This window comes from Bombus flavifrons, chromosome 15, assembly GCF_040668555.2.
Source record: "Bombus flavifrons isolate JBK064 chromosome 15, iyBomFlav1_principal, whole genome shotgun sequence".
NCBI lineage: Eukaryota > Metazoa > Arthropoda > Insecta > Hymenoptera > Apidae > Bombus > Bombus flavifrons.
The window spans coordinates 11,341,321-11,364,589 of NC_138456.1; the positions used below are offsets into that span (position 1 = coordinate 11,341,321).

Consider the following 23,269-nt stretch of genomic DNA (forward strand, 5'->3'; position numbering starts at 1 on the left):
ATATTTTAACAGGCGATCGACTTAGGTATCATTTGGATGCAATTTTCTAAATCTATCTCTTAAACTGTGTAATATAAATCTCACAACGAGTGAATACTCATTTGCATCTATTTAAAGCGATGACGAAAGTCTACAGTATTTATGTTTCAATCTTATAAACATCTTGTTTTACGTATCATTCTACTTAACTAACTGCTTCTCAATCAAATAAAAAAAAATTTTTCGTTATATATCATGTACCGTTATATGCAAGAAATTTATTGAAATTCATAACTGAATTACCATTTTTAAAAATAATACATATTCTTTATATAAAAATTAAATTTCGCGCCATGATGCGAATGCTTTACCATCTAGTGATAATTTACTAAAACTTAGAGTAACAACAATGACTAACAACATCAACACAGGAATTCTACCAGAGACTACATAACCAAAAATACTTCAGTAATTAAAACAAAATACCGAACTACTCCATTTTCAATAATAAAAGATGCCTCCAAAACCTAGAACGGTATATCAATTTGGTCTTCGTTTTCCATTACTATACGTTTCAAAAGAAAATATATGTTTTATTAATTCTAACCTAGACTAAATCATGACTAACAATAACAATAATCACAACTTTACAACAAACGCTAATTTCAGAATGCTAAGAAGCCGACAGCAAATAAAAAAAACGCAGAACCACCAAAACTGGCAGATTCAGCAAGTGTTGGTGTAGAAACTAATAGTGGTTTGAGCCAGGAAGCTGAAGATCAATTTGAAGTAGAATTATGCTGGTGTATTCAACAGTTAGAAATATGTTTGGGCACTGGAAAGCTTCCTGAGAGGCAGGCACACGACTTAAATAAAAATATAAATATTCTAAAAAGTAATACTGCACCTCTGATAAGAAAGAGGCAAATAATGCGTAGCACTTTAGGGAATTACAGAGAAAAAATGGCTTTGGACGAGCAAAAGTTTGGCAAAACAGCGTCTTCTATCAAGTTTATGGCTCTGCCCAGTGAGAATAGGAAATATGTATTTGTAAGGAAGGCTGCTTCTGCATCTACAAAGGAAAAACAGGCTGTGACGCATTCTTTGAACTCTATTGACAACGTACAAAATGTATTTCGATTTAATTTTGAGATTAAGGAATAAAATACGCATTTGTATATTTATTATTACTTTTATTATTACTATCCTTTTATAATTTTGATTTCTTATTACATACTGAATTGGTTATTTAAGTATTAAAAACATTAAAGTATTAAAAACAAAGATAACATAGCATTACAAATAATTTCGTTAGCCTATGTTTGTTTACCTAATCTATTTTAAATTGGAAATTAATTGAATTTCCTTTATTATATTATAATTAAAGTTAAATAAAGAATACGCATAATAAAATGTTTTCATAAATAATCCTTATCTTACAAATAATAGACATTGTTAGCAACTTGGGTCCTGTGGCGCAACGGATAACGCGTCTGACTACGGATCAGAAGATTCCAGGTTCGAATCCTGGCAGGATCGGTTGAGTTTTTTTTTTCCATCGAACAAATTTTTGTTCAACTAAAGATACTACAAATAAAATATTACTGATTCAAATTTCAAAATTATAAAGCCAAAGGACCCAAGTATTTACAACGCAAGGTAGAATTTAATTTTCATAAAAAAATAAATAAAAATACAAAAAAGCAGAAGTAAGAAAACTGTTCCAAGATTAAATATAATGAAATGAACAATACCAAAATTTCCAAAAACCATTCAAACGAATGATACAATCGAAATAAAATAATATACTTGAAAACGCGTTTAACAAAGATCTTCACCGTAAAAACTGGGATATATGAAGCGAGTAAAAAATTCGTTATATAAATAAATATTATGTTATGATATATTTAACAACCAGTAGTAACAAAGGTACCTCGTCTCTCTTACATACTTATAGCAGCAGAACAGCACTCTTTATCGTATAATAGAAGCTATAATTATATATAATATATGTATATAGGATGCCTGAAAAGTCTATCGCACAATTTTATCTATGGACAGAGGAAAAGTCCCGATCGAAACAACGAACAATAGAACACATGTTGCCGAAGAATACTCTCTCGGTCTTTCTCTCGCGAAAAAACATAATATAATACATATACATAAAAAAAAAAAAGAAACGAACTCTACTGCGCGTGTACAAGCCATCGTTCGAATGAAATAAAAATGCTATGAGTTATTATTTCAACGAACATCGTAACATAAACCTAACGAACGTGAACATATTGACATGGATGATTCGATTAATTTCGAATTATCAAAAATAATGTGCACTAGACTCTTTCGACGCCCTGTACAAATATACATATTTTTACAAATTCTCTGCTTTTTTATTTTTTATCTTCCTCACCTTCCATCTCTTTCTGTTAATTACTTTTAATAACATAACAGTGATATATTGTATCTAGAAAAAATCAGTTTTTCTCCTCGATACGATCCAACTGATTGCAACTTATTAAGGACTCAATAATGACTCGTATGATCCCTAAATAGAAATATCCTCTTATTAAAGAAATATGATCTTCTAGAATATAGTCTTATATTAAATATATATAATATATATATAATATTCTTCATATATCTATGCATTTCTTATTTAAATAATTCTTTCTTTCCCTCTTTTTCTTCATTATCTTCTTTTATTTATATGTTTAACCGTTACGCCTGGAAAATCACACACGATTCAGCAAAAATTTACACGCCTCGCGATATTTCGAAAAGATTAAGTTTTTTCTATTCTTCTTTATATCTTTTGTTGATTTTTTCATGACTTTTCCTTGATTTTTTTGGTCTTTGCAGAGCGATTTTACTTCGGTCGTCTTTGGTAGAAGCACGCGTTTCTCCATCCACGTGGAACGCTCTCATCCTTTTCATAATCGATTTTTTTTTTCTTTTTAGAGAATTTATGTCCTTGGTTGTGTCTCTCTGTTCCCTGAGTCCGTGTACAACCATTTTCAGTCTTCACTATCCTTTCTTTCTCACCTATATCGTTTTTTATTTTTATTTTTTATTATTATTTCTTTAACGTTGCACTTTTTCTTCACAGCAGTCAACACCCTTCTTTTCTCTTTCAGCTTACACACTAAGACGATACATCGTGACTCGCAGATCTGTTCGTATGTTTATTAAACTAACCGCAAATTAAAGTTTACTCTCTACATTAAACTAATGGATGGAAGTTACTTAAAGAGTTATACGTCATTTTTGGTATGGAAGATGCAGATGTAACAGGTTTGGAAGATATCGGGTTATAAATTTTAAAGTATAAAAGATAAAACTATAAATAGCAACATTAAAAAGTATTACCAAATGATTCCACGTCATAAAATGAATAAACAAAGTAAGTGGATCCCCTTACTATACGAGACTTTATGAGCTTCTAGACTAACTTTTGAAAACATCATCAAAACACAAATATACACATTATTTTTAAAAAGACACTGATCTAAATGGGGTTCCCACGAACTTTCAAATTGAAATTTCTCAAAAAAGGGAAAAATCATACTTAATAACTGTATTACACATTTCATTTTCTAACGTGGAATCGTCTGTCTGGAGTTTTACTCTTATAGAATTAAATTTAAAAAGCTCTGGACTCGAACATATCCATGAGTCACCGCATAACCAATTGTAATTTGTAATAAAAAACAGTGAAAACTAACACACTATCGTCACGCATGAAAGAATTAAATTTCTTTCGTGCCTCAATGATACTTATTCTCACCTCTTGCTGCGACGAATCAACTAAAAGAACAAAACATTTATTTCTGTAAATTATGTGTAAACAAAAAATACGTATCATTCAGAAAATATAAATAAATTTTTTATACAATGAATTTCTGAAGCAGCAAGAAGTTGAATCACACGAAACAGTATCGTAGACTACGAAAATAAATCTCAACTACCTTCAATTTCAACGTTTTCTAACAAAGTGCAATTCCCTCCAACTCGTCTATTTCATTACAAATAATTCGATGATCTATTCGTTAATATACCTTTCATAATACACACGATCATTTTATCATTCGAAAAGAAAAGGAAAAAATAATCAATGAAAGTAATAATACGTAAAACACATTCGTACAAAACGAAGAAATCGTAATATAATCGATACATTGTACCATTAATCATTACAATACCCAATGACTTCGATCAACCCTATCTTTTAACATTCTATGTAGAATGTACACGGGTATATGATTTTGTGTGTGTACCACGTGTGTATAAGTATATATATATATATATTTTTTTTTCTTCTTGTATATAATATTTTTCTTATAAAGATTCAAGGCTAAAAATTAATGTACAAGAATAGCATGTATCCGATATAATATATGCTAGTGTAAACAGAACCGTTTGGATTTGAGTCTGTGTGTATACTTTTTTTCATATATATATTATGTATATAATTAATAATAATAATCGACGCGTACAACACAATACGTTTACTTTTGCGTCGATACAATAAATAGAGAATACACGCGCCTCTATCATTCCTAACCTCTCATAACCTCCTTTTTCATCTGAAACAAACGAAGATCCTTCTGTTTCTTCCCCAAAAAAAAAAAAAAAAAAATTGAAACGCGTGTACACCATATTCACACACGCCTTATAAATCGTCTGTTTGAGGCACATTTTCTATGCGTGATTTTCACGAATCGAATTTTTTTTTTTTTCTTTTTACATAAAGTCTTTACGCAAAGTCGTTTTTCCTCTTTCTCTCTACGCCTTCCTCTGTTTTCCTCTTCCTACTCCCTTCTTTTACCTTTTAATTTCCTCTAAGAAGGATCAGGGATAGAGCGAAGATCAAGAAAAGTCGACGAACACTTTGACGACTTTCTTGTTCTTTTCTTTCATTTTGTTTCCATTTTTATACATGGTTGATCACAGATAACGCGAAGAAAGGAAATAAATCTACAGGGAATCGATCTCGAGGGACCGTTCCATTTTTCGTCACGTTTTGAGCGAGAATCTTCGTTTTCTTTTATTCAGTGTTTTCTGTACAAATCGATATTTCCCCGCGACGAGATGAATTAAATCTGATACTTTATTATACAGAGCGTCCCACTGGAAGAAGACACATGCACCGGATGATACCCCGAAATCATTCAATTTTTCTAAATGAAATTTTATTCTATCTTCTATCGTTCGAACGCTACGTCTTGTTCCATAGGACACTCTGCATGCACATACACAGTATCGATAAGTTGATCAGATATTTGCCCATAGAAAATTGATAATGGTTGAAAAATCTAATACAAAAAGGATGATAATGCGTATAATCTATTACAAAATAGTTGACAAGAATAGAAATTATCTATTCGTTTGGTTTTGAAGCTCCTCTAATAGGATAAATAATAATATTGTAATCTAAGAACGACGAATACTCTTTTTTAGGTTAAGTTCCATCCACATTCAGAGTGGCTTCAAAAGATCAGGAACACGTATTCTCGCTATTTTCTACTTAAAATACTATCTCTCGTAGTTTCGTTCGATGATACGTAACCCTAAACATGGCATAAAATTAAACGTATCTACAATAATTTAAAAATTGCGATAAGGAACAGTGTCGTCTTGGGACACTTCATTTAGAACCCTGTACGAGTTCATCAAAGTATCTTAAATATATTTAAGGTTTACTTCAAACCTTTCTTATACTCAACAAAACGAAATGTTACTTGCTTACAAGAATGTTTAATTAACATTATCATGTTAACCTATTATTGAATTCTATATTATGTTACGGAAAGGAAATTCTAAGAATCTGGGCAATATTCTTTTCGTCGTTATTTCTTCTTTCGCGTACATAATACAATCTTAAGAATCGTGAAGAAATTTAACTATTTATAACGATATGATAAACTATTTTTTTTCAATCCTGGAAATTTTAAATCTTTGATTTATGTAGTGAACTTTTACAAAATACTATTTTGATACATACTTTGTATTTTAAGAAAACAATGTATGAATCACTTTCATACGTTTTCCAATAATATTGCATTTATATAATTGCATTGCATTATTTCATTGGTCCTTATTGGGTTATACGATTTAATTCTATCGTTATATCTCATACATTCTACATAATCTTAATATGTGTCAATTGACATTACCTAAAATGCTAAAGAATCAAAGAATAAAACTAAATTCTTTTTTAACATACCCTATGTTAATGATAAAAATCAAAATGTCGCAAAATGACGAACTCGTATAGGATTCAAATAGTTCACGGGTGAAGTCCCGGAAATAGGAATGACGCAATGTGTGTTGCTCGAGTCGATTCGAGCTTCGAAGGCAGATAACGACATCACATTACGTAAAATGCATACAATATACATAGGAGAGATACGGAGAAAAGCTGGCGTGAACTTTTATTCCGTGATGACAGTGGTAAACGTTTTGGGTCGTTTCCCTGTCTTCTGTTTCCGACAGGTCTCACTAAAGTCCACCTGATTTGTCTCGCAAGACTCTGTCGTAGATAGGTTGTCTTCGTTTTCGGTCTGCTTCTCTAGTTTTCTTTTCTTGGACCTAGTCACGGGGCCAGTACTGTTGTAATAATCCTGTATATATCGTGCGTATCTTGCAAGTCTTTTCGACGTGGTCACCCCATCCTCGTCTCGTTTACGTTTGTTAGATGACTCCTGTGGCACGATCCTTGGCGAATTCGAATCGGAGGAAGAAGACAAAGAGCTGAGATATTCATTTACCTTGTCTTCACCAAAATCAAAGGCGCTTGGTTGCGCTGGTGAGGCGGAAGTTGCTAGACTAGTTACGGTGCTGGGTGGTCGAACAGGCTGTACAGACTGACTGGAGGAAGTGGTAGAGGCAGATGACGATACAGAACTAGAAGTAGAACGCTTGTGCAATTTCCGGCGCTGGGCAAGCCTGGCACCATCTACTTCCCGCAATCGGAATCCTTCCGGCTTCTCTGATAGTGTATTCAAATTGTCCGTAGTGGTTTGATCGACCGAACTGGATACTTCGACCGAACTGGATACTTCGACCAAACTGGATACTTCGACCGAACTGGATACTTCGACCGAACTGGTTACTTCGAACGAACTAGATTCGTTTAGCCAAGGATGATTTACCAGGCCACTAGCTGTCAGTCTTTTGCTCGGGTCCACGGTCAACAAGCCTTTGACGACCTGTTTGGTGAGGTCAGACACGTGACTCCAGGATTCGCTATCGAAATCGATCTCACCTGCCCTGATTCGGGTGGCCAAGTCTGGGGAATCTGTACTAAATGGCGGGTCTCCGGACAGTAGGGAATACAGTATAGCACCCAGACTCCAAAGATCACAGCTCTGGTCATAACCTTGTTCAGCTATCACTTCTGGAGCTGCATATGGAAGAGTGAAACAGGGAGTATGTAGAGGCTCACAGCCACGTTTTATCCTGGCGAAACCGAAGTCTACTATCTTCACTGGTGAATCTTCGCTTTCATGTGCGAATACTATATTCTCTGGTTTGAGATCTCGATGGACCACACCTTTCGAGTGCATAAAAAGAACCGCAGAGGCAAGTTGCCGCATTATTTTACTAGCCTGTTGCTCGCTAAATGGCCTTGATCTCCTCAATAGTTCTCCTCCAGACAACAATTCCATTACCAAGTACATATGCAATTTGTCCTCATGGACTTCGATCAATTTGACTATATTTGGGTGTCCCTGACAGGTACTCAGCAAATTGATCTCTCCTTCACAGTCGACTCTGCGACTGACAATCTTCACAGCGTACTCCTCCAACGTTTCCTTATGTCTGCACTTATGACAGACCGAGTAACTACCATCTCCTAAGGCCTCCTCTTGAGGGTCTAATTCGTAGGCCTGTAAGAACGAGGACTCCTCGAATCTCACTGCCAGCGTGTCCGACGATGAAGGTATTTCACACTCTGTACTAGCTGTCGAGGCTTCTTCGATTATGTCTTTACTAACTATTTGGACATTGTCTCCAACCGGTATAAATGGCGCCACGTAGGAGTAACCTCTAAAAATTTTGTCATAATTGGGCGGAACCACGGCCGGACTGTCGGTTGCGATCATTTTTGTGAATTCGTCCGAGAAATTGCTGGTGTCCAGCTCGTGAGTAATTGTAGGAACGAAAGGCGGAGTGATTTCGCGCCTTTCTAAAGCTTCCCAGCTAAACGGTGGTGGGGCTTCCTTGAAGAAAGTATGTTCTTTCAGTTCTTTGGCGTCTCCTGGACCTCCGCCGAGTCGTTGTCGCGGATCTTTCACGAGAAGACGCAGGATAAAGTCTCGAACCGTTGGACCCATGTGGCTCGGCATCGGTGGTTCTGTTTTTAATATCCGACGCGAAATGTCTTGCTGCGTGTTCTTCTCGCCATCGACCGTAAAAGGCGACGCGCCGGTTAGCAGCTCGTACGTTAGTACGCCTACGCTCCACCAGTCCACCGCCTGCAAATTGACCATCAATAGATATTTAGAATAGAAAATTTTCAACAGATTGTTGTTCCTGGAATTTCAAAACCGAAGGGGCTACTACAGTAAGAAGACAGCACTGCTTTCCAGTAATTTGAGCGACCCGATAAAAACTAACTCGACATCGATCAAAATCAAATCGCTTTCTCAAACGTTCTATAAATTCAAAGCTAATATTCGTAGCAACAAGTTATTAAAAATTTAACAAACTTTTAAATACGAAGCCTATTCCGATAAGTAGAATCTATCATCGATGGAATCGTTCGTTTAGCGCTTGTCTTTCCGTTCCCGACAATTGTTTGATTTTTAAATATACAAGATTTTCTAGTTTTTGATTTCTTCTATCCGTTATTCGTGTATATATTATACTATCTTTATATTTTTTAATTAGTCTAATTGTATTATCTTTCTCACTGTGTGCTTATACGACGCGATCTTCGCATTTTCTGATTATTATAATTATATGATTCTTCTCACGGTATTTACAAGTTACATAAATCCTACTTTATTCTTTGGCTGCAGAGAATGCAAGATTTACAAATGTTTCATTCTCGTAACATTTTATACGAAATAAGAACTACCGAGTGACGATTTTCTCGTTCTCCGACAATCCGATTCCATCAAATTTAACATTTCTCTTTTTTCTTTTTTTTTTTTTTTTCTTTTTTTTCAAGTAACCAGAGAAGAAAGAATAACGAATCGATAAAAATGTATCTGACAGGCGGGGAGTACGGGCGCGATAACGAAGTTCCAGGAACGAAGGGAACAAATCGTGACGTAAATTCATCCTGACTTACAATATCGTGTCCCGCTGAGCCCCCTCGTACCACTTCCGGTGCCATGTACTCGATAGTTCCGCAAAAGGAGTAAGCACGGGCGTTGTTGTCCCTTTCGTGCGGCAGGAACTCTTTGCTCAGGCCAAAATCTGTTAACACGATATGACCTTCTCTGTCCAACAGAATGTTCTCTAGCTTAATATCTCTGTAAATTATACCCAACTGCAACAGAAAAGGCAACATTGTATGTTCCATCGATCAGATTGTACGATAAGAATGGAATATTTTAATAATTTATCATGTAACGCGCAAATATTCGCAATAACATGGGACTGCAAAATTCGAGACTACGTTCGTTTTTCCTTTTCGTGTAATCTCGCGGGTCACGGTTGAAGTAGATATCACGTACGCAAATAAGTTTAGTATAAATGAAATTAGAAGAGAGATATAACTAGGAATAGTTCAGATATGGATAGATTAAAAATTCGATCGCTTTTAGTTCGATCGTCAAGCTATAAGAGATACGCGAAACGTAATTTAATTGCTTTGTTTCTTTCGATCGACGTTAAGACGAAGCTTAAAATGAAACGTTCGTTTAAATTTTTCGATTCGAAAATGAAATTTCAAATAAAATCATGTATGCTTCTATTCGATTCTTATATGGTATTTTGAACTGCTCGATTTCTGACAAGCGTAGCGAGTCTCGCCCATACATCGAGTTTTAAAAGAAAAGATCTTTAAATAGACAAATTCCCTTAAATCGATTATTTTAAGTAGCGTAAGTTTTCAAATGTGCTGGAGAAGAACGATACTTACCTTGTGTAGATGTTCCAGCGCCAAAATAACTTCGCCGATATAGATTCGCACTTCGTCCTCGGTGAAATGTTCTCGCTGATAGAGATGCGTAAACAACTCTCCACCGCTCACGTAATCTGTAAAAATTGGAAATTTTTATCGTTCAACAAATTAGACAACACGCCTGAGAACACGATCTTCGACTCGACCGAATCTCTTCGCGAAATATTTATTTTCCTCGATCATCGGTGAATTCTTTCAAATTAAAAGATATCGCGAACGTCGAAGAGATTGAAAGGAATAGAAAGAATAGAAAAAGATAATTGCCTGTAGAACCAGCGAAACGTGTAACGATATTTTCTCTATTTATCTTCCGTAGCACTCGTCAACGAGATATTGGGCTGTAACGCTGTAAGGCATGAAATATTCATTGATAAAACTGCCGCATGCGAGATTTGGAATTCAATCGTGTTCTCCTGACGAATAGAAAATGTCTGATACTATTTTTGGATATTTTGATAACTAGCGATAGTTCTCTTTCGTCGATTGTCCTCCTCTCTCTTTAACAAAACGGATTACCGAAGAAATACTTTGCGCAAGAAAATTAATGCTAATTCGCGTGTTCAAATATCACTTTTTAGCTGTTTTAGATCTTTAAGAAATGTGCAAACCTGAGAAATATTTACAAATGTCCCTGTTACATCGTAGAGTCGTTTCAAACGTTTTTAAAGTAAAAGTGAGTATTTGTTTGAAGACGTAAATAGATATTCTAAAAAGTTCTACATCGTGTCTTTATACTAGAAATTACCGTTACTTCCAATAAAGTATCTGCAATATTCTAAAATTATTTGGAAATCTGAACAAAAGATCTATACAAAAAATATACCGAAAACAAGATTCGTATAAAACGTACAATTTTTTCGGAAAAGTTTGCGTTTTAAATATTAATTGCAATATGAATAATTTATTTTCGATATCGGGGCTTCGCGAAACAGTCCATATTTCAAAATCGACATAAACGTTTAAATATTATCGTTAATGAATTTCCATGCATGTAAATTGGAATAAAAGGACAACTGACTCGCGGAAACGTGTTACAGTAGCCGACCTACATATTGCGAAACAAAAATAATTCGTACATTGTGATGTCATCTAAAGAAAAATAATTGAGGAGAAGACGAAATCATCGAGTGATTACACGTTTCTACGAGGGAGGAAGCACAATGTTGCACGGACGACTCAACGATGATGTCAGGATAGCATCTAAAAACCTTCTCAGCTGTCCATTCTTTCGCTTTCTTAGATACTTTTTTCGGTATGACATACTCGCCACTGTAACAGCGTACATAAAGAATAAAAGGACGCGTATAAAAATATTTTATGTAAAGCATAGTTGTGGAAACTTTAAAAATCTTTCGTGTCTGATCTGATCTGTTGTTGAAGCTGAAAAGGTTTGTTCATTTTTTCGATAGACCGACCATTTCCTATCCTCTTTGAAGCAAATATTTTCTCATGTACTTTAACATCGCTAATTACTCGTTTTTGCACATCAAAAGTACACTTTAAATTGACTTAAATTATGTACGCTAAAACGCGTTCTTCTCTTTCCAATTTTCCAATATTTGCTGTTGTTAACAAGTTGTACTTAAAATTGTTTACTCGACGTATAGTGCACTTCCTTTTACGCGTTAATTGTAATTATCGCTGTATAACTATGCTCATTACCGAGTGGCTATATATTTTTATCGAGACTGGAAAAATTTATCAAAACGAAATACCGTATAGAGCTTCCCGCGCCACGACCACTAAATAAGTCAGCTATTTTATTGTTATCTCAAGAGGAATAGATATTTTGCTATAGAGCGATATATCGCAGGCACGTGCTTTATTTTACGCGAAAATAGTCCCTTTACAAAGATTAGAAAAGCTATCAAACGATTATTCGACGTAGCAACCGCAAACTGAGTTGAATTGAGAATCTAGCGTACTCGAACTTTCCCTATTCGTAACTATATCCCCGTTGTAACTATATCTCTGGCGAATATTTCTTTCAATAATTTTCAAGAAAAATAATGTACTTACCTAAAATAAGGTGGAGCTTTGCGTCCGTTTGAAAGGCGTAATGCAGTGTAACCAGAAAAGGACTGTCACGAACGGCCTCCAGAACTTGTCGCTCCGTCTTCGTATGCTCGGTTGTCTTCTTCTTCTGCACGATCGACGCTTTCTGCAGGACTTTCATGGCGTAGAGTCGACCGGCATCGGCGCCCGTTCTCTTACGCACCAGGAACACTTTTCCGTAAGCTGTGCAAAAGGTTTTCGTTTTGATTCTTTCTATCATGACCTAATTCGCTAGTTATGTCACGATTATTCGTATTATTCGTATTCGAACGTGTTTTTATTTCTCGTAAACTGTCAAACGTTCTTTAAGCGAGAAACACGTTTGTCGATAGAACAATTACGAATCTCGTCTGGATTATTAATCGAACGGAAATTTCGCGCTCAGACTTGCTTCCATATCATCGCTTTTTCTCTTTCTCCTTTTTAACTTCGGCGTATTGTCACAAAATTTCAGTGGACTCGGTGTATCTTTGGTTCGGATACACGGCGTGTCGATAAGCTGTTGGTGTGAGAGAAACAAAGAAATTGAATTTCAACTTTTAGATTTTTTAGATTGACGAGTGAGATTGGTTTATCGAGTGGTTTGCACTGATACATATTTCGGACATGCAAGTTTGTGAATAGCGGAAAGATGGGAAACGGCGAAGCTTTGACCAATATTTTTGGACGTTTTTCGGCTGAAAGCTAGAAGAAATAGAAACGATCTTCAAAAATTTATGGAACGTGGAAAATTATAGAAATTTATTTTATTATCTGAATTTTATAAAATTCTAAGCACAGGCTCGAAATAAACAGCGAAACCATAAATTAGTAAAAATAGCGAAGTTCCGTTAAAATCGCGTAGATGGTTTCTAACATCAGCAATTAAATAGAAACGATCTTTAACGTGGTCATAAATGACGAAACTTTGATCGGGACCGTACAAGATGTTTCAATAACGAGGATTTTTTAATTCGAAATGGACAATCGGTCTGCTCGTTAAATTGTTTAAACTATCGATTATTATTAAATTATTTAAACTCCGTACTATTCGCATTTGCTAATCTGAATGCAAACGCGGAAAGGAAAAAGCAAAGAAAACGATTTTTCTCCATCGTAATTCAATTCGCATGCTTTTACAACGAATACGGTACGCTACGCGTCGGTTCGACTTACGCGAAGAATTTTTAAAAACTTTGAATTACACCGGAAACAAGACACTGGCATCTCTTGTCATGTATTCCTCTATCGGCTAATAATATAAACATTTATCGAAACATCCTGTACAATCCCGCGTCTATTCTTCGTAACGAAACTACCGTAATTTTCACAATTCACCAACGTCTTATCGATTTTTGCATGCCTCGCGTATGTTCCGCCCCTGAACCAGGCAAATTATACAAACCCCATACGCCGAAGAAGAAAGGAAAAGAAAAGAAAATTCACGCGGAATCGATCGAAACGATGCTTAAAACTCGTTCTATTTCGCGTGAATCGGCGGATAATAAACGTTCGATGCGTATGTTTATTGCGCTCCGAAGGAAAAATCGCCCAATAGTCGCGTCGCCAAGACGCGAGACGATCGCAATTAAAAATCAACCGGTTACGAACGCTAAAATGGTAGGAGCGCGAAAAGCTACGGGGGAAAGGGACCGGTTGTACGTCCTACCGTGGACTTTAATCGCTACCATAAAGGATTTCGTTCACGTACCTCCGGTTCCAAGGACCTTCAGCAGATCGAAGTGCGTCATGTCTACCCTCTGGCCTCCGCTGTCTGCCAGGTTTACTGTAACCAAGAAAAATAGACGTTAAAAAAAAAGTTTTTAACAAAACTTGTAATAAAAATTATCTTTCTCTCTCTCTCTCTCTCTCTCTCTCTCTCTCTCTCTCTCTATTGCTTCTTAATGTAACGTTAAGAAACGACCAAGGATAGCAACGTTAGGATACGCGAAAGAGGAAATGGTAGAAGCGACACGTAGGTCGAGAATGGAAAGTGGGGTCGTTCGAATTTAACGGTATCGTAGATCGTATTGTGAATTACGCGAAGTTACGAGGTGAACAACATTTGAAAATTTGTATGTCTATTTGAATAATTTGATATGTTGTTCAAATGTTTCGTGTTTAGAGTATACGTGCCGCGTATTGGCAATTTTGTAGAATTTTAAGTATCGTAATGATCGTGGAATCATATTTTGCAGTTTTGTTGAATTCCATTTTGCAATTTCGTGCAATTACACGTCTTAACTTTTCTAAATTACATTCGCAACTTTGTCCAATATTTTCTAGAGTTAAATAAATAAAGAATATATACGAATATATGTATACAGAAGCGAGTATTAGTTACCACTATAGTAATATAAATTGCACTGAAAAATTGATTTATAATTACATCGAAATGTCCAGTCCTAAATGAAATAATATTTTATACAGGTGACAATATTTTATTATATTACGAAGTAACATATTATACAACATTTACCGCCACGCTATACATTCGCATACAGATACACCCAGATTATTAAGAAAGAATTAAATACTATAACATAGCGCTATAAAATAGCGAAACAATATAGCGTAAGAAACTAAGAATAAGAGCGTAATAACCAGCTTGGAATAAGCTGTGAGCCTAAAAGAAAAGAATAAATTATTATAATATCATACAATATTACGTAACATTGTGTTATTCCTCTCGAGTTGACATTATCAAAACTTGGACTTTCTGATGTAACGTGTTTACATCGACGATTTTTAACGATTAACCTTCTGTAGTTTTTATCAAATTCTTAATATCTCCATTTTCTCAAAAAATAAAACAAGCAACGAAGAATTTATCCCAAATTTTCAATCGATGCTTACAGACATTCGTCGAAGAAATTCTGTATTGTACGAGTAGAATTTCGATGGTATAATAACGTTTTTTTAATTGTTTTCTATCGATTTCAGAAAACGGACAGCTACTTTCATCGGAGCTCGGTTATCGAAATACTGTTAACTGGACTTTCTATTTGAATGCCTCCAATCGGACTTTCGATCGTCTGAACTTTCATTCCTCGTACTTTCGAATAATCGATCGACTATCTCGATATCGATAAATAAGCATAGCTTTCCGCCTATTTAATTTTAGATCAGAAATAACAACCACGTAGACACTTTTGTGTCGATGAAAGATATGGCTAGTATTATGATAATCCTGCGGATCTCGAACGTAATAACTAAAAAATACATTTTTCTTAGATCTAACTTGCTATAAGCTGAGTGAGAATTACATGTTTCAGAATCTAATAAAAGTCGGGCTAAAATTGGAAAATTTCGACTTCCTATTGGAAAATGTTGCACATACCAATGAGAATACTGTAGTATAGAATTCAAATGCAATTTCCTTTTCTAAATAGTTATTAACAACGCTAGAAAATACATGGGTTTAGGTGTCACAAAGTCGCCTCTATAGAAAAAGGACATAAATGCCAATAAACATTGGTTAATTGTTTCTCGGCTTTTGCCTATGTCGTCTGTGTAAATGAACGAACAACCACCGAGTTTCTTTTCCGAAGAGAAAGAGACGACACATGCACTTTTCTTTTTCACGAATTTAAACTGCATTGACGCATAAGTTTTCTTTTTCTCCCGAAGAACTTGCTTCTTGGCACCTATAGTGTTTTCTACAAGCACTCTTGGACTAAGATCGAAAGAATGAAAAATGTATGTAATTTGAGGAAAAAAAAGATATATGCGGCACGCTCAGTCGTAACGATATAAATATTTCGTAAAAATCTGATTTAGACGGGCGAAATCCGCCAGATACAAGCCCATGAATCCAATTTCAACGACATTATCTAAATTACGATCTCTGGTCGCAGTACAAGGGTCCCAGACGAGGTACAAAGGCACCAGAAAATGATAGAAACAATAATAATTCAAGGTTCGTGAATTGTTTTTAGCGGTATATTTCCTAAAGAAAATTTGCAAGTAAAAGCGAGTCCCCGTTTCTCACCCGATTAGTCTGATATTCGTCTGTTTCTCCCTTGTTCCTCTAATTTGAAAACGAGCATTTTCTTTGGAATATCAATCACAATCTATGAAATAAACGTTAGAAAACGTTACACGAGACTTGAAAATGCCGCAGAATACAAGATAATAAAGATGATAATTCCCATAATTGGAAAAAAATGTAGATTTCTTGGACTTCCATGATTATTCGCGCGTGCGATCGCAGGATTAGTAGAAAATATCTTTTAGCTAATGTACATCGTTGTAGGAAAATAAATGATCGTTCGTTCGATAAATATTGTCCAAACTAAGCTGAAACAGATTGTATATATTATATAATAAATGTGAAATAAGATGATATTAGATAACTATGCTTGTCTGAAAGTTTGTAGAAGGGAAAGGATATAGAATAAAGTTCTCATATGTTGTATTCTCAGTTAAATAAATTACATTATTCTCACTGCTGTGTACATTTCAAGATAAATTTCGAATTTGACGCAATTGTGACAGTCGTGTCTCGCTGCAACGCTAATGCAACTTCAATGTAACACACACACACACACATAATATGAACACATAAGTGTTAAAGCTCTCCATATGCAATACTTTCGCGATCAGGTGTATACAAATTTAATATCGTTTTAATATTCCAAATGGTGTTCTCAAGTAAACTGTTCCTCGAGCAAACACGAAGCAACTCGATAAAGTTTAAATCCCGGTTACTTTATCAAAATTTTATTAAAGCAACATTTGCACTACCTTATCTCCGGCTAATGAGATTCTCTCGATCGCTTCATTTCCTAGAAAGCATTTCGTTCGATGAAAGTGATCGGTGGTCTTTGCTCGTGTAAAGAAACACGAGGTTAAAAATAAAAACGTTAGCGTCGATTAGAATTAGATATCGTGGGAGAACAGTCATCTGCAAACGATTCGATTCGAAATGGGTTCGCGCCTTATCAAATAAAATATGCTTAACAATGCGATTACGACAGAATCTCGGCCCAAGACTACGATAATTTCACAAGGTTTTCGAAGGAAGGAAGAAAGTACGAAAGTTGGACAGAAGGAAACCAAAGTGTTGAAAGCGACAAAATCGAACGTTTCTTATGTGTAAGAATTTTGTCACGATTGTATTTAATATTTAATATTCGGTACGGTATTGTGCAAACTGGCTATTTGTGTAAAGTTGCCATACCATTCAAAGTCGAAAGGCAAAAATTAAATAAAAAAAAAAGAAAAAAATAAAGAGAAAAGAAACATCCAATGTTTAATAGTAGGAAAAAATTTGAGTTCGAAGAACGAAATTTATTACAAAATCAAGGATCTCTCTCTGCGATTTATTGCAGCGTTTAAAATAGTCTTTTACAGTGTCTAGCCAGATTACAGATTAAAAGATATTTGTCGAATAAAAATACGTCATTTTAGAAATCCTAATTTCATGAGAGTCCATTTCGTTATTTAATCCAACAAATTTTCACAACTGTTTCCTAAATTGAACGCAATATCACGATAAAGAAAAAGAGAGAAGGGAAAAAGACGTCCGCGCTGGCCTAGCGTTTCGTAACGGAACTAACGCATTTCATCGATTTACGCAGTAGAAAATGTGAATCAATTAGAGCAGAAAGTTAATCGTGGAAGTCAATGAAACTCGTGCCTTTCCAATTATTGGAATTACTATTTCGGCCATTCTCTGCCGTCCGTCAGATTCGTTGACGTTACTCAAAACGGATTCCTCAATGTTGTTGTTCGTTTAATCTCCTTGAAATCGAACTCTTATCGACCTGTGAGAAGCAATGTTTCTATCAATCGTTTACAGTAGGAACATACGTTTTTTACGTTTTCGTAAAGAAGATACAATCCGATGAAATTGAAGATTTATCAAAGACCAATACATTTATAGCTCAATCGGTTAACGCCCCGTTGAAGTATTTGCTCGTACGTAATAATTGAAAAGTAAGTACGTACGCGTAAGAATTTAACTATTCACAAATTCCTGTATTACATTTGTGCACCAAATTCGACGCAACAGTCCATCGTCCTCGATGCAAGATATTCCCGAATTGTTTAACAAATTTTCCAACCAAGGCGGACGGAATGAATTACTAATTACGCTTTAACAACAATTCGCGGAAAAGGTTATTAAGTATTTAAATATCCAAGCATATTTTTTCCTTGTTGTACGATCAATGCAAATTTCAGTCACCACGCAAACGCAGTTATTATCGTTCGAGGTGAACGACGGCAAAAATTTGTACGCGAATGTTCGAAAAAGCTCGAATTGGCCGCGTTTCCATCGAAGTAGAAGGCAGGACGCGAATTACCAATATACAGTCAAGTCAATATTTTTGAAACTAGACGCGGATTAAAGATACGCAAAGATACTTTAGATATTTCGAAACGGTTTAATCGAAAATTACTTCGACAAGAAAAGGAAGAGACAAGTGTGGAGCAATGATTTTGATTTCACGAGTTTGGCATCTGTATCTACGCTCTGATTGTCATTTCAAGAAAGCCAGACAAGGTCGACGAAGGTGATTGCAAAATGACGCTTGCCACGGTTCCCGAGTTCGGTTATCGAATCGGCTCGACTACGATCTCGGCCTTGCATGCGAAACGAAAAGAAGACGAAACAGGAGACTTTCTTCTGTCTAACGTCTTTTTCACTTGCTTCTTTTCTCCTCATGTTCGTCAATATTGACCAACTTCTTTTTTAGTCGACGTTTCAGCAAACAGGTTTAACTAACGTTTTAGTAGAAACGTTCTTGAAAATGAATTTAAAATTCGTGATTAAAATTTGTCAGAGTCGTTAGTCCTCTTTAATACAAATATTCTAAATCGCTGGAAAATTTCTACTTTAACGTTCCATCGAAGAAACTATGAGACTTGTATCCTCGTCGTTCGCAACTCTACAATCAACCAGTATAATATTATATACGTATAAAAATATACGTACAGTATAAACGTCCAATTCTTGGCTTTGAGGCCGAATAAACATATATATATATATATACACAAAACGATAAATAGTATTACATAATACCGAAGATATGGCGGTGAGAAGTGTATTTAAAAGAAGCATAGTTTAACAAGATATAAAAAGAAGAAAAAAGTCTCTGCGAAGAATCGTTCAGACACTGGAAAACGCACGTTTGCAAATCTACAAAGTTTCTATGACAAATTGCGACTCGCGTATGATCGTCAAAATCGCTCTGATAGTTTTGTTTAAGAAGAATTTCAGATCTGCGCCTAGCAATATCATATCGACTGTACATCGACTCGATTTCCTTCGCCAGAAGCACTTGTTACTCGCAAATAAAGCAGTTTGTAGTAAAACAATCTGCGGTGGAAACAATCTGATTCGAAGGGAGCAGGACGCAAAGATTTGTCATTCGTCTCGGTGTGGCCAGTTCGCGAAATATCGTGCGCACGGTGGTCCGTACAAGATGCGGTGTGCAAAGTTGTACGCACCTGCGGCGCGGCTAATATCGGCAGGTGTGCGGGTAGGCATGTACGCAAGCATACGTAAATACTGGTCCGCTAGAATGCAGCTGTGTGTTTTTAAAACGAGTCCGCGAAAGGACGAACACACGCGGAGCAAAGCGCAGCCCGGAAGCGTTAGATCGGTATTCCGTTTAAATTACTTCGAATCATGGCCGATCTCGAACGAACCGTGACTCGGTTCCAATCGAACCGTGAAATATGAAACAGCCTATTGGTACCGCCGCCTTTCCTTTGGCTCACCATGGATAAACCGTTTCTGCCATGTCGCTACCTTTCCTCTCCTCTTTTTCCTTAATTCGTGTTTTTCATTTGCCCGTGATTCGCGTTACGTGAATGAGTTCGTTATCTAAATTTCATTGAAGACTTCTATCGATCGAATTTCACGTTCGTGACTGTGATTTGTTTATGCGAGCGAGAGTTAAAAGTATCAGAGCGAAAGTGAAGAAAATTTGAAACGACCTTTTCTTTCACTATCCATAACCTGAAAACTAAGCTACGCGAGACACGTATTTACACGACGTTTTTTCATTGTTTTCGCGTGCAGATCTACATTCTGAAGCAGTGATATGCATTTATAAATAACTCTGTATGATATAATGCTGGGAAAACAGTTAAAGTAAGAAAATATACATAGATATAGAGATAATAAAAATGAATATGTGCAAAGGTCAAAGAGACATGAAAAACGATCCTCTATTTGTTTTGAGCCGTGTGTGATGGTGAAATGACAAGAAAATGAAATATGAACGTTTTTCTCATTCGTGTAATTATCAACGTAATTTTGTCATACTACAAATTACATACAAGTGTCGAAAGGTTAAGTATTCTCTTTTTCTTTAAACCTCTCGCTTTGTAACAACTACTCACGCTTATTAGACTGTCCGAAAAGTTTCTTTCGTTTTACGAGGAAACGATAGATGCACAGCATTTTTCCTTTTATATTATTTTATTTAATCGTATATGACCCGCTTTGTTCTATTACTACAAAATGGATCATACATTATTCGATAAAATAATATAAAACAAACCACGTTGTGCACCTAATAATTCCGTATAAAAAGAAAGAAACTTTTCGGACATCCTAATATAAGAGAATTTAGTTCGAAGTCTAACTTCAATCTCAATCATACAAATTAAGTACTCATTGGCAAGTGTAAGAATACTATGGGACTACGTGCTTTAACGTTATACCACGTGACACGATGTTAAATTACCGAACAGCTACTAATTATTTAAACAGCTATTAAAGAAATCATTGGGTAACGAGTTAATAAGTTTTAACGTCGTCACTATACACTTTTAACATATAAATGCACAAACATTGATCTCCTTAAGAAGAATATTTTCAGTGTCTACTTATCATTGCCAAGTTTTTCTTTCGTTGTTTCGTTTACTTCGACACTTAAACGAGACTCGATACCTATACAGCAAAGTATCGTGATTTAGAATAGTATTAACGTAATAATTATTAACGCTTAGTAAGAATTTCAAGAAAGACGAGTTACGGTAGGAGAGAACAATAATCGTTGTAAAATAAAAAGATCCACGATTAAGATTAGATTAAACGTCATAAAAAGAACAGAAAGTTTTGTGTTTCTAAAGAATCTTCGAATATCACAGAATGAATTAAATTAATTGATCGAAAGCGATCTTCTATGACCATGAACAACCTTGATTATTGTAAAAAAGAGACAAGAAGATCAAAGAAGACAATAACATAGGACTGCGCTTTAAGAAATGAAAAAAATCGATCAATACAAACGAAAAATGTTTCGGATAAAAGTTGGATGGTTTCGAGGGGAATATGCAATAATTTGACGGGATTAATTTTTTCGTAGGAAAAAATCGAAGGTGTCAAAGAAATCTATGATTTGCGAGATATTTTACATTAAAGAGCGAGATACATCGTACAAAAATCTGAAATATCCCACGAATTATCGATCTTGTTGGTATTTCACTGCTTCGCTAGACAGAATGTTTCGAAGAATCGATTTATTAAAGAAAACAACAGATGTTCGCACAAAAGAAGATGTGCATTTGTTCAGACGACAGAAGCGCAGTTTCTGTTCTCTTCTTTTTCTTACGAGAGCCTGCACAATTATATGGAAGAGAAAGAACGTCAAAACCTCGAAAATCAACGAAAAGTGAAATTTACTGCCCTTGAAGCCTCGAAATCGAGTTAAGATCCGCTATCTGCTCGCGGAACGAACGTCACCAGCGATGCTTTCACTTCTGCGCCTTTCGCGCAACGATCCTTCCTTCTTTCCTCGTCTTCTTTCTCTTTTTCCTCGTTTTCTCGATTACGTGAACGCAGTGAAATTTCGTCGAACGTAACAACGGTCCAAAGTCGCGGTGATCCCGCGACAATATGCTCTCCGCTTCTCACCTTCGAGTGAAAAATAACGTAACTTCAACGCGGAACGCGAACGAAGGTACAGAGTGCGAGTTTCGTTAATTCCGCGTAACAAGTATATTACGTATCGCTTTGCTGTACGAGCTCGTGCAAATATCTCGTGAAATTTTCGTTGCGAAACGTGTAAAAAAAAAATCAGTCGAGGGAAGAAATTGAATTTTTAATTTTTCAGGAATTGTTCAGAACTGTTTGAAAGTTTTTAAAGTCTAGAGTCGTTAGAAAACATTTTTTCGCTTTTTTTTTTGATAGAAGAAGTTTGGTTGAGTTTTTGCTTTTAAGGAGCTAGTCATTAGATATTTGCTTGGTAAGTATAAGCGTCGTTGTAGAGGATGCAATTGTACATCTATTTATAAGTTGGTTACAAAACTACTTATCCGGCGGCTTGAATATTTTGTGTAGGCTAAAAATATTATCTCGAAATGTACAATCTTTGTTTTTCAATGACTAAACTCGACTAAAATAATATAATAATTAATTAATTATAATTTGAGGATGTAATAGAATAGAACGGCAACATAAATAAAGATTCATTGAAAACGTTTTCTTCCGCGTTTTCTATTTCTTCTCGCGCGTAAAATCATACCCTAGACTCTAGACGATGCTACTGTGTTATGTAGGTTGATCTACGCGTTATGATACACTGACAATAATAAAATAATAAAATAAATTGGCGTCCGAAGAATGTAAATACGTGCAAAAGACTGCGAGAGGTTCTTCATTTTTCGCCACTACGAAGCATTGAGTCTATTAGAATTAGGTTAGAAGAGGTTGAGGTGGAATTTTTACTCAGTGTCGCTCGTCGTGTAGCAACAGGTGTTTGCTGGGGCTGTTTAAATAAAAAAGAGTTCAAGATTCTACGATAAAACGTGCAAACATTGTTCGCCAATAAGAGTCACATTTTTTCCTCTCTTTCTTAATACGATTTTACGGTAAATGAATATTTATTAACTGCTCGTTGTGCTATTCGAGAAGTTATCCATATAAATACCTTTCCATTTCGTTCGAACCCTCGCACACACGCCATACATGCGTGTGTATGTGTACGCTAAACTAAATGGTTTGAACCGGTAAATATCATAATAAACACTTTGCTTTTGAAATTTAACTATATTTTACTATATTTATGTACTACGTGAATTCTGCAAATTTTTGGCGGCTTAAATCCACCCTATTAGATTCGTAAACATCCGCGGCCTGTTAATCGACCATCGGTCAATGAA

At 35.6% G+C, this 23,269-nt stretch overlaps 2 protein-coding genes and 1 non-coding gene across 5 annotated transcripts in view; 2 read left to right on the forward strand and 1 right to left on the reverse strand.

The window, feature by feature from the left end:
* The first annotated feature begins 365 nt into the window (after window positions 1-365).
* LOC138187442 (UPF0488 protein CG14286) lies at window positions 366-1,166 on the forward strand. Its single transcript, XM_069128233.1, has 2 exons — window positions 366-514; window positions 649-1,166. Exons 1-2 carry the CDS (start codon window positions 494-496, stop codon window positions 1,141-1,143), a joined length of 516 nt encoding a protein of 171 aa, XP_068984334.1. The 5' UTR covers window positions 366-493; the 3' UTR covers window positions 1,144-1,166.
* A 279-nt stretch (window positions 1,167-1,445) lies between these two features.
* Window positions 1,446-1,518, forward strand: TRNAR-ACG (transfer RNA arginine (anticodon ACG)). Its single transcript has one exon. It is a non-coding gene; the product is annotated as a tRNA-Arg (tRNA).
* Window positions 1,519-5,860: 4,342 nt separating this feature from the next.
* The window catches only part of LOC138187412 (ribosomal protein S6 kinase alpha-5), a 51,432-nt gene continuing 34,023 nt past the window's right edge, over window positions 5,861-23,269 (reverse strand). For all 3 annotated transcript variants that reach the window (XM_069128165.1, XM_069128164.1, XM_069128166.1), the window contains exons 2-6: window positions 13,860-13,934; window positions 12,134-12,352; window positions 10,073-10,188; window positions 9,278-9,478; window positions 5,861-8,456 (exon numbers count right to left, since the gene is read on the reverse strand). In XM_069128165.1, coding sequence (XP_068984266.1) covers window positions 6,411-8,456; window positions 9,278-9,478; window positions 10,073-10,188; window positions 12,134-12,352; window positions 13,860-13,934 — 2,657 coding nt within the window. In that variant the 3' untranslated portion in view covers window positions 5,861-6,410. The remainder of the gene's footprint in view (window positions 8,457-9,277; window positions 9,479-10,072; window positions 10,189-12,133; window positions 12,353-13,859; window positions 13,935-23,269) is intronic.